Source organism: Salmo salar, chromosome 01 (assembly GCF_965601325.2).
Source record: "Salmo salar chromosome 01, fSalSal1, whole genome shotgun sequence".
In the NCBI taxonomy this organism is placed as follows: Eukaryota; Metazoa; Chordata; class Actinopteri; order Salmoniformes; family Salmonidae; genus Salmo; species Salmo salar.
In genome coordinates this window covers 154224954-154239035 of record NC_138291.1, presented here as the reverse complement: position 1 = coordinate 154239035, position 14082 = coordinate 154224954, and the positions used below count along the sequence as shown (strand labels likewise).

The window sequence follows — 14082 nt, the reverse complement described above, 5'->3', positions numbered from 1 at the left end:
GATATGCAAAAAGGTGTTCTCTCTTTTCAAGCTGGTATTATCATATAACTCATTGTAAAACACTGACTTCAAATCAAAGTTTATTTGTCACGTGCGCCGAATACAACAGGTGTACAGTCGTGGCCAAAGGTTTAGAGAATGTCACAAATATTAATTTCCACAAAGTTTGCTGCTTCAGTGTCTTTAGATATTTTTGTCAGATGTTACTATGGAATACTGAAGTATAATTACAAGCATTTCATAAGTGTCAAAGGCTTTTATTGACAACTACATGAAGTTGATGCAAGAGTCATTTTTTTCAGTGTTGACCCTTCTTTTTCAAGACCTCTGCAATCCGCCCTGGAATGTTGTCAATTAACTTCTGGGCCACATCCTGACTGATGGCACCCCATTCTTGCATAATCAATGCTTGGAGTTTGTCAGAATTTGTGGGTTTGTGTTTGTCCACCCGCCTCTTGAGGATTGACCACAAGCTCTCAAAGGGATTAAGGTCTGTGGAGTTTCCTGGCCATGGACCCAAAATATTGATGTTTTGTTCCCCGAGCCACTTAGTTATCACTTTTTCCTTATGGCAATGTGCTCCATCATGCTGGAAAAGACATTGTTCGTCACCAAACTGTTCCTGGATGGTTGCTCTCGGAGGATGTGTTGGTACCATTCTTTATTCATGGCTGTGTTCTTAGGCATAATTGTGAGTGAGCCCACTCCCTTGGCTGAGAAGCAACCCCACACATGAATGGTCTCAGGATGCTTTACTGTTGGCATGACACAGGACCGATTGCCCCAAACAATCGGAAAGGGGATTCATCAGAGAAAATGACTTTACCCCAGTCCTAATCAGTCCAATCCCTGTACCCTTCGCAGAATATCAGTCTGTCCCTGATGTTTTTCCTGGAGAGAAGTGGCTTCTTTGCTGCCCTTCTTGACACCAGGCCATCCTCCAAAAGTCTTTGCCTCACTGTGCATGCAGATGCACTCACACCTGCCTGCTGCCATTCCTGAGCAAGCTCTGTACTGGTGGTGCCCCTATCCTGCAGCTGAATCAACTTTAGGAGATGGTTCTGGCGCTTGCTGAACTTTCTTTGGCGCCCTGAAGCATTCTTCACAACAATTGAACCGCTCTCCTTGAAGTTCTTGATGATCCGATAAATGGTTGATTTAGGTGCAATCTTACTGGCAGCAATATCCTTGCCTGTGAAGCCCTTTTTGTGCAATGCAATGATGACGGCACGTTTTTCCTTGCAGGTAACCATGATTGACAGAGGAAGAACATTGATTCCAAGCACCACCCTCCTTTTGAAGCTTCCAGTCTGTCATTCGAACTCAATCAGCATGACAGAGTGATCTCCAGCCTTGTCCTCGTCAACACTAACACCTGTGTTAACAAGAGAATCACTGACATGATGTCTCCTGGTCCTTTTGTGGCAGGGCTGAAATGCAGTGGAAATGTTTTTTGGAGATTCAGTTCATTTGCATGGCAAAGAGGGACTTTGCAATTAATTGCAATTCATCTGATCACTCTTCATAACATTCTGGAGTATATCCAAATTGCCATCATGCAAACTGAGGCAGCAGACTTTGTGAAAATGAATATTTGTGTCATTCTCAAAACTTTTGGCCACGACTGTAGACCTTACAGTGAAATGCTTAAACTTTAACTTTCTTTGTAATACATCAAATGTTGATGCATTGCAACTATTATAATAGTATAATTCAGTTATGTCATCATACTATTGACTATTGGGTTCTCAAGGTGACTTGATACAGTATTATATTTCCTTTCCACAGTCTATTACCTGCCACGCCCTGAGCCCTGAGTAGCAGTAAGGATGCCAGGGGGCCAGTACCAGATGTCCTCCAGGAGGCCTTGCCCCAGCCTCTATAGCCTGTCAGTCAGCTCAGAAGGTGGGCAGGAGGGGGCCGACCCTCCCCAACACCTCACCCCCCTGGAAAGGCTCACCGAAATGTGTCAGGATGAGCGGACCATCAAGGAGCTGATCGTGGGCCGTAGAATTGGCTTCTACAAGGTCCGTGGTGAGATCGGATCTGGAACCTTTTCCCGCGTCAAAATGGCCTTCCACGTCCTCACCAAAGGTAAAGGTCACACTGCTGACCATACAGAACTTCATCAACAACTTATCATTGCAACTGGAATGTATCATCCATGTAATGATGATAACAGCAAAGCAATTCATTAGTGTGACTGTGAAACCACCACAGTAAAGCATGTTGAAACTGAACTGAGGATAACACCTGTCTCAAGTTATCCAACATCTGACTCCCTCCTTCTCACCCCCAGACAAGGTGGCCATCAAGGTGCTGGATAAGACGCGGCTGGATGTTCAGGTCCAGAGGCTACTCTCCGGGGAGATTTCCTGTATGGAGGCCGTGCAGCATGCCAATGTTGTGCGTCTTTACGAGGTGGTGGAGTCACACAGCTGCCTCTACCTGGTGATGGAGTACGCTGGGGGAGGGGACCTCCATACACACAATTTGCTCCGATGGTAGGCTGTCAGAAGCAGAGGCCAAGATCACCTTCGCACAAATCCTGTCCACCATCAAACACATGGTCAGTAGTATTCAATTTAATTCACATATAGGATCAGCAATATGATCACAGGTCTTAATAAAGTCCAGAACAGAATTAATATAAAATATATTTTTTCAGTCAATGTGAATAGTCAAATTATTTCATATAGTATGTCAATTGTTTGTGTTTGCAGCATGACAAAAACATTATCCCCGGGACCTGAAGGCAGAAAATGTTCTGTACACCTGTAATGGCTGTGTGAAGGTGGCTGACTTTGGCTTCAGCACCAAGGTCATCAACCACAGCGACACCCTGGACACCTTCTGTGGTTCTCCTCCTTACGCCACTCCTGAACTCTTCAGGGACGAGTGCTACGCAGGGCCACCAGTGGACGTGTGGGCCATGGCCGTCCTGCTCTTCTTCATGGTGACCGTGGGCACCATGCCCTTCCAGGCTGACACCATGGGCAAGCTGAGGCTCGCTGTTATAGATGGGGTCTAAACCCTCCCGCCCTGGGTACCAGGCCCGCGGCTGATTTGGGGCATCCTGAAGCCTGTGCCAGCGCATCGCTATGCGGTGGACCAGGGCTGTGACTGGCTGCTCCCTGTGGAGTACCCGTGGACAGTGGTGCCACCGGTCCTCCTCAACCCTCTGCGCCTGGCAGATGCAGAGCCTGGGGAGCTGGATGATGATGAGGAGAAGATCAGGGCCTCCCTGGAGGAGCTGGGTGTCAACATGGAACATATACGCAACAACCAGGGCAAGGGCAGCCGCAGCCCCATCACCGGACTTTACCGCATCCTATTACACCGCGCCCAGAAGAGGCGTGGCGCCGAGACTGTGCCTGTGATCAGAGGGTTGGTCCAGGACCCTAAGAAAGAGGGCCTCCTAGCCTACAGAGGTCTGATGCACTCCTCCAAGTTATGTGTCCTTCAGTAAGTGACCAGCCTGGACATGGGTCCTTATATAAGCCTGCTTTAATCCATTGAACATTCACTCAGCATCATACAGCCACAAATGTTCTATTGAACTTGAATATGGACATTTGTGGTAAAACACAGGTACTGAAACATTGGCCTGAAGGACTGATGTCTCTAACAGGTATTTGTGTTCTTTTGTTATATATTGTTTTTTATCAACTCAGCATTGCTTATTCTCTTTTTCTATGATCTACTATTATCTACTGTACACTGCTGTGTTATATTTATTATATTGCTGTTGCACTGTTGCTGAAGAGTTTGCAAGTAAAGAATTGCACTGTTTTGTTTACATCTACTGTGTCCTGTGCACATGACGAATAAGTTTTGATTTGAAGTAAGATTGTTATAATACAATAATATATGCCATTTAGCACACACTTTTATCCAAAGCGACTTACAGTCATGCGTGCATATATTTTTCACGTAAGCCTATGGGTTGTCCCGGGAATCGAACCCACTATCCTGGTGTTGCAAGATGGTGTGGGTAAGATATGAAATATGGGTATAAAAGTTCCTGATGAAATGAGCCCCATCAAAGTGAATTTAAAAAGCAACCTCATGTGATATGTATACTTTTATTCATAGCATAATAGACTGCATGAAATATGAAGAATGTGCTGAAAGAGTATTGGTTAAAGACACTCCTTGGTTGTTTGCTGAGATCATAGATAGTCTCTGAAATCCAGATTATTCTTTTTTTCATTGTGATTTTTTTGTTTAATCTGAGAGAAGATTGAATTTGCACAGGTGCTTGTCTCTCTATTATATTCGACCACCAAATTGAACTTCTACCATGGTGAATTTATTAATCCTTGAATACCTAAATATTTTCGAAATATAGTGCTATAAAGACCCAATTGACATTCATGCAGGCTTGTTTTGTTAATCTGAAACAGGTGGGTTTCAAATATAGGATAATGCCTATGCAATCAAATTTAGGGCTACTATTCAGCCTCTTTGTATGAAGTGCTTCCAAAAGCCAATGTCCTGCTCGAACCCATGTAAACAAAAGCCCACACCATCTGGCAGAGCAGCAGATGATAACCAGACCCCTATCCAAGCCCCCAAACCAGTCTAACCCGGCCCCCTTTGCACTCAAACTACCCTCGACTCCTCCTCCGTCCGACCCCCAACTGCAGAGAGCGGCAGATGGCGCGGCGTGGCTATGGAGACATCTGCCGGTCCAGTGACGTTATACAATAGACCCTCTGTGTGGACCGCTGGATGTGACAGCAGAGCGCGCGCAGCTATTGTGCGCCCGCTATACACATGCAGATCAGTCGAGAGGAGACGGATGGAATACACAATTTTACTGAAGGGATAACAGTGAGCAGATGATAGACTTTAGCGCTTGCTATGCAAATTTGCCCGAAACCTTTGTCAACCCAATAACCTCCCCACATTCTGCCCTCATACGTAGGCCTATCCTCCAAATTTAATAAAGAAATTGAAAACACATGACAAAAAATATAATATGCAGTTTTATTAGGTTATTGTTTTTTTTCATAACATTTCATAAGTTAACATTGAAAGAATTATAAATCAATGTCTTATTTTTAATTTTAAACATAATGAAATGTTCTTAAAGTATAAACAATGAGAACATTATAAGTTAATTTCTTGTTTTCTTTTTTTTGACAAAGATAATAAACACATTCTAAAGTGAAACCTTTAGAGCATTAGGCCTAGAAGTTAATACTTATTCTTATCTTTTTAAAAGGCTATTATTTTTTGTCATGATTACATTTCTAAAGTGAAACCTTTAGAGAATTAAGACAATTCTGGAAAGTGGGAAACATTTCGCTGAATGCAACGGTTGTTATTGCTGCTCAGCAAGAAGACATTTTTTTTTAAGTCCCTTTTTAAGAACGTTTCTTCTTGGCACCGCTTCTTCTCCTACTGCGCGTGCTTCAACGTGCGACGTTTGCTCTTTGGACCACAAAATGCAGATCTCGCTTCTCCTTTCTCTCCAAACCTCATCCGCACAAAGAATGAGGGCCATTTTTGTTGCTCTCGTGGCATACCTGACCTCATTCACATAAAGAATGGAAGTCATCTTGGTATGGACGGGACAAGAGACAACGAATCGCGGGGGCCACTCGGGCCGGCCACGCGCTGCCTGGATCGGAATCCTCCTCAGGAGTATCCAGGGATGAGAAACAGTGTCATCCTGTAAAAGGATGAGTATTTCCTTATAGGTTGAAGGTTTACAGCATCTCAAGAGAGAAGAATCAAGTCCCAGATCAGCGCTCAAGAAGGGTGATCTCTGGAACCCAGTCGTTCAGACTGCGGCTCTCCTCACAGAACAGGTGCAGCTTCTCCAGAGCAGCATCCTCCCAAGAACCATCAACTGGGTTCTGTTGACAAACAAAAAGGGAAAGGAACATTAGTCACATGGACACAATGAGCAGTTCATAACATTCTATATTATTCAATGTTTGAATTAAATCATTGAGTTGTAATATAACATACCGTGATAAGACAGCAGTGGGCATCTTCAAGCTGGACAGTCTTGTCCCCAACAATCTCGGCCAGGCGCTGCATGTCGTTCACTCTGACGATGCTGATGTCGTTGTCAAAACAGAAAGACTGGATGAGGGTGAAGTGGATCTGGAGAGCAATGTCACACTCCCACTCCTCATCGGTGGCCAGAACGCAGAAAGACACGCTGTCTGGAACACTGCAAAGAAAAAATAGAAGCACCATAAGTATATGCAAAATTACTTCAAAATTATTAAAACACAGATAGAAATTATAAGTTTACATTAGCATTTCAAGAAACTCATACTTACACATTCATAACTTTAGCAGACTCGTAGACACCAACTGTCAGGCAGTCATTTTCTTTAGCAGAGAGCAAAACTTCCTCTAGTGCTTTGCCGGTGCACTGGGCACGCTCAGCGAACTTCTGGATCAGAACTTCCTCAAGAGTCATAATGATGCAGAATATTTCAAAAGGAACTTCGTAAGTGAGAGGTAGTGTAGTCGGAGGATAAATCCGAAAAGATTGGTGAGTCGGGACTGTGCTGCGTTTTAATACCCTTGGGCTCGTGGCCCCTGTAAATACACAGCGCTCTGATTGGTTGATCTGAATAGTGCATTGGTATGCTAATGTCATTGTCCCACTCTAGCTCATGGCAGATTGATAGGAGTCATTACGGCACGTCTTTTTCTGTGCAAGGCATGCTCTCCAACCGAAAATAAATAATGTTGCGTTACGTTCATATGCATTTAAAATATTTCGACTTTTCTGCATGTTTAACTAGAAAAAATAGAGATTTGGGCTGTCATATTTTGCATTGCAAGTTTACTTGAGTTTCTATTGTTTCAAATGCCGCACTGATGCCAATGGCCTCGAGAGATGCTTTAGGGGGATGCAATTGATAATTTATCAAATCAGACTATTCCCTACTGAAAATAAACATTCATAGAAGGGCAATTGAATAATCAAACTGCGTAAAGTGCTTAAAAGTGCCCGAATTGTCTCTAAGATTATGTAGGCTAAATTTCAGTTTTAGGTGAAGGTGTCCGAACACCAACAATAGCATAACATGGTTGAAAATAAAGTGTGCATAAAACGCACCATCCCCCCTTTGGAGAAGGCAGGTGGCAATCTGTAGAACCTGATCAAAAACGGCCACTATTGTGTCCGCAGAAACTCCTATTATCACGCTCTCCATACAAATGCAAATTACCGCGCGTGCCAGGACACTGTGTATGCCTCACAATATGCACTGCTGGCCTATACTGACCACGTGATCAACATCAGCGGTCCGAACTCTCTGCATGGTTTTATTTATTTACTTTTGACACATGGACCAATGAAGATCCATGCTTTTCCATAAAAGTAATTCTAAAAGTTGAGCAAGCCTATGCCCAAATCCAGATATCGCACACCTTATTAATTATCCTTTATTATAATATAACTGTCAACAGGTAGCCTAAGTTTAAAGAAACACATATACCTTACAGGCATATTTCAAGCCACTGCATTTGGATATGGGCACAGTTTGGCCCACTTTTATCCACTTTGGTGACATTTAAGGTGCGTAAAATAATCTAGAATTGGCTTGAGTAATTCTATAATTCTAGAGGGTCGGTGATTGACTCCGCTCCATTGTTTGATGGATAGCAGCGCAGCAGATGGAGGACCGCTATGAGAACACTCCCGTCACCCTGGCTGACCCCGACCCCGAGGCGCGCTGCTCCTGTTGTCCGCGAGTCTTTCCGTTCACTGGACGAAAAAGTCTGTTGTCTGAGTTTTGATCTAATTTAAATGTGAATAAAGCGAGCTTATGGTCAAAAAAGAGGCCACGAGCCTAAATTGCAGCTCAGGGTTGAATCCTTCCGAAATGTTTGAAATAAAAACAAAAATATGCTGTTTTGATTAAACAAGGTTATTTTGCTACTAAACAAACTAATTGATTGTGGCAATCATTGCTTTATTATCAGGCAATAATTAGTTGAGAAGTTTAAATGGCTGATGCACGACAACAACCCATAGCTTGTATAGGTCAATGCGCAAAAGTTTACAAACATAACAGATTGGGTTCCTTGAATCAGAGTTTGATTCATCTGATAGCATCTCAAAGACTAGGCTCTTTTCTTGGAAGGATCAATTCAGCATGGCAACGGGGCAGGCGCGTGGAAGTCGATATGCAACGCATTGTTCTTGAAGTAGCACATCTGTCGGACGGGGTCCCCCTCCCCAGTAGCGCTTGACAGGTGTTCCTAGCTCAAGTCATGGCTTGCTCGGGCGAATGACATGCTGCACGTTGAGCCATGACTCAACACTTATTTGTGCAGACGCAAATTAGCCAAAACACACAACCAGACAAATCATACTTTCCATTAGCAAATAGCAAACAACGTTCAATTAATTTAGTAGTGGCTGACTGCTGGTAGCAATCAAGTTGGTTCTTAGTAGCCTATAATAAATAATCAAATGGGGCATGCAAGATTAAGTTGGGTTTGTAACTTGCACGTTGAAACACTGTGGTCACCATGTAGGATGCTTTGTGTATACAATGCAATAACATTATATAGGGGAAGCTGTGAGACTATATTACAATCTCCAAGCTATTGTGTTTGCCTCTGTGCTTGTTAAAATCAAATCATAATCAAATCAAATTGTATTGGTCCATACACATATTTATCAGATGTTATTGCTGTGTAGCGAAATGCTTGTGTTCCTAGCTCCAACAGTGCAGTAATATCTAACAATACACACTAATCTAAAAAAGAATGGAATTAAGAAATATATACATTTTAGGACACGCAATGTGGAGTCCCGAGTATAAATATATATAGCCTATATGTGATCTGATGTGTAGACATTGTGGACAGTATGTGGATAGAATATGTCTGTATAGCCTATCTGAAGAATATGCAGGACAGAACTGTATATGTACAGCAATAGTTGAATAGGATGTCCTTGACTAGAATACAGTAGGCCTATATACATCAGAAATGGGTAAAACAGTATGTAAACATTATTAAAGTGACCAGTGGTCCATTATTAAAGTGTATATGTATGCAGGACAGCAGGCTCTAAGGTGCAGGGTTGAGTAACCAGGTGGTAGCCGGCTAGTGACAGTGACTAAGTTTAGGACAGGGTACTGCGTGGAGGCCGGATAGCGGTGGCTATTTATCAGTCTGATTATCCATTTAGTAACGCGCTCTAACAATTTCTTATTCAGAGACAGACTTTTCATGTTGGCTATGCATAATAGCAGCAGCAAGTCATTGTCCATTATGCATTGCGGGTGCAGAATTATTTCTGCTTGTATCATGCAGCAGTAGTTTTCTTTGTTGACCCCTCACCTTCCCCCACAGACAGATGGGATCTTGTTGCTATGGAGAGAGATACAGGCATCTGCAGATGCCACGCGCCTGAAGTGAGCACTGCAAAGCAACCGCGCATGCCATAATCGGATGCAAATAGAAACGTTGGGCCAATTCTGTTCTCCAATAAATGCCTATTCAGTTATCTGGATATTAAAGTAAGTAACACAATAATATTTTGCGTCGTCCAGAAATCTTTCTGAGCTGATAAAGTTGATATATATACATATTCTATTTGAATCATGAAGGGAGCATCAGAAAAACTGAACAAATGTAGAAAGTAACGCTGATGCGATATCTTTATGTAGTTTGGAAGGCATTAGTGTTACACTTGGATATGGTTGTGGATTTTACAGTAGGTTAATAATCTCATCATTCAAACCGACCCTGCACGAGTCTGAATTAATTAATCCAGTACATCGGATAAAGGTCAGGGAGTTTCGTATTTGATCCATTCAATCGAAACTGCCCTGTCCTTTCTTCAATCGTTTTGTCTATAGACACGCGCCTGCTAGGGGGATCACTCGTGCATTGTCGCCCAGCAGCCAATCACAGAACGCGTGTGTGCCGGGGTCTTGCCTATAAATACTAGCTGTTTCTCACAAACAGCACAAACATACTGTACTTCTGTTTGATCCTCATCAACATCTTCTCAACTGAGCTCTACAAACTTAAACTCTTTCTTCAAGATGGAAGCTATTGGCAAATCTCTGAAGGAAGCTCTCAAGTCTGCCCAGTGTGAGGATTGCCTCACTGTTGGTGTCTATGAGAGTGCCAAAATAATGAATGAGTAAGTATTTTATCTACTAAATGTGTGCTTTATTTATAATTTTCTTGACATTTACTCATTTACTGACACAATTGTGTTATTTTATGATAATATTTATTAATGAAAGTACTTTTTTTTCTATCTCAACAGTGATCCAGACAGCGTGTCTTTTTGTGTCCTGGCCACCGATGAGGAGTGGGAGTGTGACATTGCTCTCCAGATCCACTTCACCCTCATCCAGTCTTTCTGTTTTGACAACGACATCAGCATCGTCAGAGTGAACGACATGCAGCGCCTGGCTGAGATTGTTGGGGACAAGACTGTCCAGCTTGAAGATGCCCACTGCTGTCTTATCACGGTTCGTTATATTACAACTCAATGATTTAATTCAAACATTGAATAATATAGAATGTTATGAACTGCTCATTGTGTCCATGTGACTAATGTTCCTTTCCCTTTTTGTTTGTCAACAGAACCCAGTTGATGGTTCTTGCGAGGATGCTGCTCTGGAGAAGCTGCACCTGTTCTGTGAGGAGAGCCGCAGTCTGAACGACTGGGTTCCAGAGATCACCCTTCTTGAGCGCTGATCTGGGACTTGATTCTTCTCTCTTGAGATGCTGTAAACCTTCAACCTATAAGGAAATACTCATCCTTTTACAGGATGACACTGTTTCTCATCCCTGGATACTCCTGAGGAGGATTCCGATCCAGGCAGCGCGTGGCCGGCCCGAGTGGCCCCCGCGATTCGTTGTCTCTTGTCCCGTCCATACCAAGATGACTTCCATTCTTTATGTGAATGAGGTCAGGTATGCCACGAGAGCAACAAAAATGGCCCTCATTCTTTGTGCGGATGAGGTTTGGAGAGAAAGGAGAAGCGAGATCTGCATCTTGTGGTCCACAGAGCAAACGTCGCACGTTGAAGCACGCGCAGTAGGAGAAGAAGTGGTGCCAAGAAGAAACGTTCTTAAAAAGGGTCTTTTTAAAATGTCTTCTTGCTGAGCAGGATAACACCGTTGCATTCAGCGATATACTTCCCACTTTCCAGAATTGTCTTAATTCTCTAAAGGTTTCACTTTAGATGATTTAAATATGACAAAAACAAAAAACAGAAAGAAAACATTTTTTTTTTTAACTTATAATACTCTAAAGGTTTAACTTTAGACCTTTAACATGAGATTTATAACAATTTTTATGAAATATTTTTTCAGTTATTATTATCTAAAATGTTACAATATTGAGCTCCTGATTATGTCAACAACTAAAAAGAAAGATATATTACATTTGTTGTTCTCTAAAATGTTTTACTGTTGAATTCTTGATTATGTCAAAAAATAAGAAAGAAGATACATGAATGAATACATTTGTTATTTTCTAAAGGTTTCGCTTTAGACATTTCTTGTATGACAAAATGATGAATAAAAAGTTGACTGTAAATCTTGGGTCTTGAATGTTCTATACATACTAGACACACATTTAAGTGTGGTAACAAATCAGTCTCCCGTCCAGCATTTGTAAATAAACATTAGCTCTTACACTCTGTTTGGTGCTCTTACCAGTACCCAACATGTGTACATCCCATAGGCCTGATGTACTGTGGTCTATCCTAATTGCCACCTATCATCATGGCCTGTCATAGCCATGTGTATGCAGTGTCGTTGTTTACAAACTACTGCCCCTGCAGGCCCATGTCTATTCTAACCTCTTGAAGCATCTACCTGTGAGAGGCATATCTGGCAGTGGTAGTATGTGTTTACAGCATCCCAGGTTCAGTTGAAGTGATCCCTATATGTTAGCCCTAACTTTCAGACCTCTCCTCCACCAACATACAGAGCTTCAGTGATGGGAAGTAGTGAACTACATGTTGTTCAACTAGGCGTTGAACTACCTTTGGCTGTAGCTTGGTGGTAGTTGAACTAAATTTAAATCTTGGTAGTGTTTTCAGTAGTTCATTACTCTGTGCCAATGTAGCGGTGTAGCTAACTACCGGAACTACCCTATACTTTTTTTGGGCAAAAATAACAGAAAATACCCGTAAAGTAGGCAAGATTTCCTTTCTTTTTCAGACTCAGACCTGCCTAATTCTCACTTGAAACAGTTTTTGTGTTTAATAAGCTAAATTACAGATTTTGTTACCATCTGACTCCAGAGTGAGCTGTTCTTGCATTTTGTAGTCTGACATTTCAGATTTAAATAAAAATGTTCACAAAGTAGTTTGGATTTAGTTAACTACTTTTACAAATTAACTTTAGTTAAGTAAACTATATGTTTGTTAAGGGTAGCTTTAGTGTAGCGTAACTTCTTCCAGTGTGAAGTAAACTAGATTTTCAGAGTAGCTTCCCCAACACTGAAGAGCTTGAGCCTGTGCCTTAAGACCCACCACCACACACAGCTTAGTAGCATATACAGTGTAGCAATACAGGAGAACAATTGGAGTTTCTATCCACTAATCAAATGGCAGATGACCAGAGTGACTGATCATTAATACATTGATTATATATTGTCACTTGATGTCCTTAGCCACTTAAGAGTTGAGATATGGTTGAATACCTTAATCATTGTCTCATATGGTAATTAGGCACATCTATTTACATTGAATTCATCATCACATTTCCTGACAGTGTATAATGACGATGGTGCATAGCATTCACACCTACTTCCAATTGCATGTTGCAGCAGGATTAGGATTATAGTTATTTTGGTGCTGTGAACTAGAGTTTGCACCTGATTCTAACTTCTATGGTCAAGGTGTGTTTAGGTGTTGTGCCTCTAATCAGTTCTGTGAGTACAGACTGCTGCATGTGGTAGCTTTCAATTTTGGGGAAGCTACTCTTGAAATAATGTTTACCAAGCTACCAATTTCTTAACGTTGGAAGTAATTTAGCCTATTAAACTCAAAAACTGTTTCAAGTGCGAATTAGGCAGGTCTGAGGCTGAAAAAGAAGATCTTGCCTACATTACGGGTATTTTCTGTTATTTTTGCTAAAAAAAAGTAGACTACACTGCTACATGGCAACAACTACTGAAAACACTATCAGGATTTCAGTTTAGTTCAACTACTACCAAATGTAATTACACGTAGTTCACTACTCCCCATCACTGGTAGATTTAGAGGCAGTGGTGTTGCTAAATGTCTGTTGAAGATTCACCCAGATCAAGGGTTCTACTTTTTTTCTGCTCTGCCTCATGAGTCTCCTGGTCACAGCTGTGATACTGCCTGGGATTGAACCCGGGGTTGTAGTGACGCTTCACATACTGTGATGCAGTGCTTTAGACCGCTGCGCCACTCAGGAGGCCAGGTTCTACTTTTGTACTGGAGTGTTGATGTGTGGTAGATATTATGTTTGGTTGTTATTAGCTGACTTATCTATTGAGTTCACTCCTGACCTATGTGTCAGTGTGCTGCCAAATGCCTGCACCACAAAAAGAGATGTGCAGTCCATGTGGTGTGTCTGCTTGAAACATTCAGTTGCCACTCTCAAATAAGGAACAAAATATCCTACGGGTGTTTTATGCAATAGTATAAGAGTGACTGAGTAGCTTACGGAAACACCTGAAGATGACATAGAATTACAAAACCACTCCGATATAGTCATTTCTCCATGCACAGGTTTGTATGTCACAGCTGAACAAAAGAAACAAGAAATATATTAAGCTTTTCACTGTGCTCTTTTGCTCCTGCCACACGCCATTCATGAATAGCTGTCTTTCATTGGAAGTTCAGAACATTCTGTGGCTTTTTGCTTTTGGAAACAAACTGTGTAGTCATTCTGACCCAGCATGCTTCATGTCATTCTTAAGCATTGTGCCTCTATGTAGTAGTCAACAGTTGCCCCAGCCCTCATGCCCCAACTCTGACCCTCCAGATCTGAATACCCCTCCTCCCCATCTCCTCCCACTTCAGTAGCACTCCTATCTGACCTCCAGATCTGTGCCCTGCACTGAGCTGCCAAATGCAGCCA

The 14082-nt window shown here is 42.1% G+C and overlaps 2 protein-coding genes and 1 pseudogene across 2 annotated transcripts; 2 read left to right on the top strand and 1 right to left on the bottom strand.

Moving 5' to 3' along the window:
* The first annotated feature begins 1829 nt into the window (after positions 1–1829).
* On the top strand, positions 1830–3469 carry LOC106566178 (serine/threonine-protein kinase NIM1-like; annotated as a pseudogene).
* A 1509-nt stretch (positions 3470–4978) lies between these two features.
* Positions 4979–6530, bottom strand: gadd45gb.1 (growth arrest and DNA-damage-inducible, gamma b, tandem duplicate 1). The gene is made up of 3 exons (XM_014134805.3): positions 6303–6530; positions 5983–6190; positions 4979–5867 (listed from the first exon to the last, which is right to left on the bottom strand). Exons 1-3 carry the CDS (start codon positions 6443–6445, stop codon positions 5754–5756), a joined length of 465 nt encoding a protein of 154 aa, XP_013990280.1. The 5' UTR covers positions 6446–6530; the 3' UTR covers positions 4979–5753.
* Positions 6531–9954: 3424 nt separating this feature from the next.
* On the top strand, positions 9955–11557 carry LOC106567216 (growth arrest and DNA damage-inducible protein GADD45 gamma). The gene is made up of 3 exons (XM_014136244.3): positions 9955–10144; positions 10274–10481; positions 10597–11557. The coding sequence occupies exons 1-3, from the start codon at positions 10044–10046 to the stop codon at positions 10708–10710; spliced, it is 423 nt and encodes a 140-aa protein (XP_013991719.1). The 5' UTR covers positions 9955–10043; the 3' UTR covers positions 10711–11557.
* The last annotated feature ends 2525 nt before the right edge of the window (positions 11558–14082 follow it).

What these genes read in the sequence shown, in the direction of transcription:
- gadd45gb.1 (XM_014134805.3), bottom strand. Translation starts at nt 6,445, where the DNA reads ATGACTCTTGAGGAAGTTCTGATCCAGAAGTTCGCTGAGCGTGCCCAG. An exon ending in TCTGCTAAAGTTATGAATGT is followed by an intron (nt 6,191 to 6,302) that starts GTAAGTATGAGT and finishes TTTTCTTTGCAG; the next exon opens with TGTTCCAGACAGCGTGTCTT. An exon ending in CCCACTGCTGTCTTATCACG is followed by an intron (nt 5,868 to 5,982) that starts GTATGTTATATT and finishes GTTTGTCAACAG; the next exon opens with AACCCAGTTGATGGTTCTTG.
- LOC106567216 (XM_014136244.3), top strand. Translation starts at nt 10,044, where the DNA reads ATGGAAGCTATTGGCAAATCTCTGAAGGAAGCTCTCAAGTCTGCCCAG. An exon ending in AGTGCCAAAATAATGAATGA is followed by an intron (nt 10,145 to 10,273) that starts GTAAGTATTTTA and finishes CTATCTCAACAG; the next exon opens with TGATCCAGACAGCGTGTCTT. An exon ending in CCCACTGCTGTCTTATCACG is followed by an intron (nt 10,482 to 10,596) that starts GTTCGTTATATT and finishes GTTTGTCAACAG; the next exon opens with AACCCAGTTGATGGTTCTTG.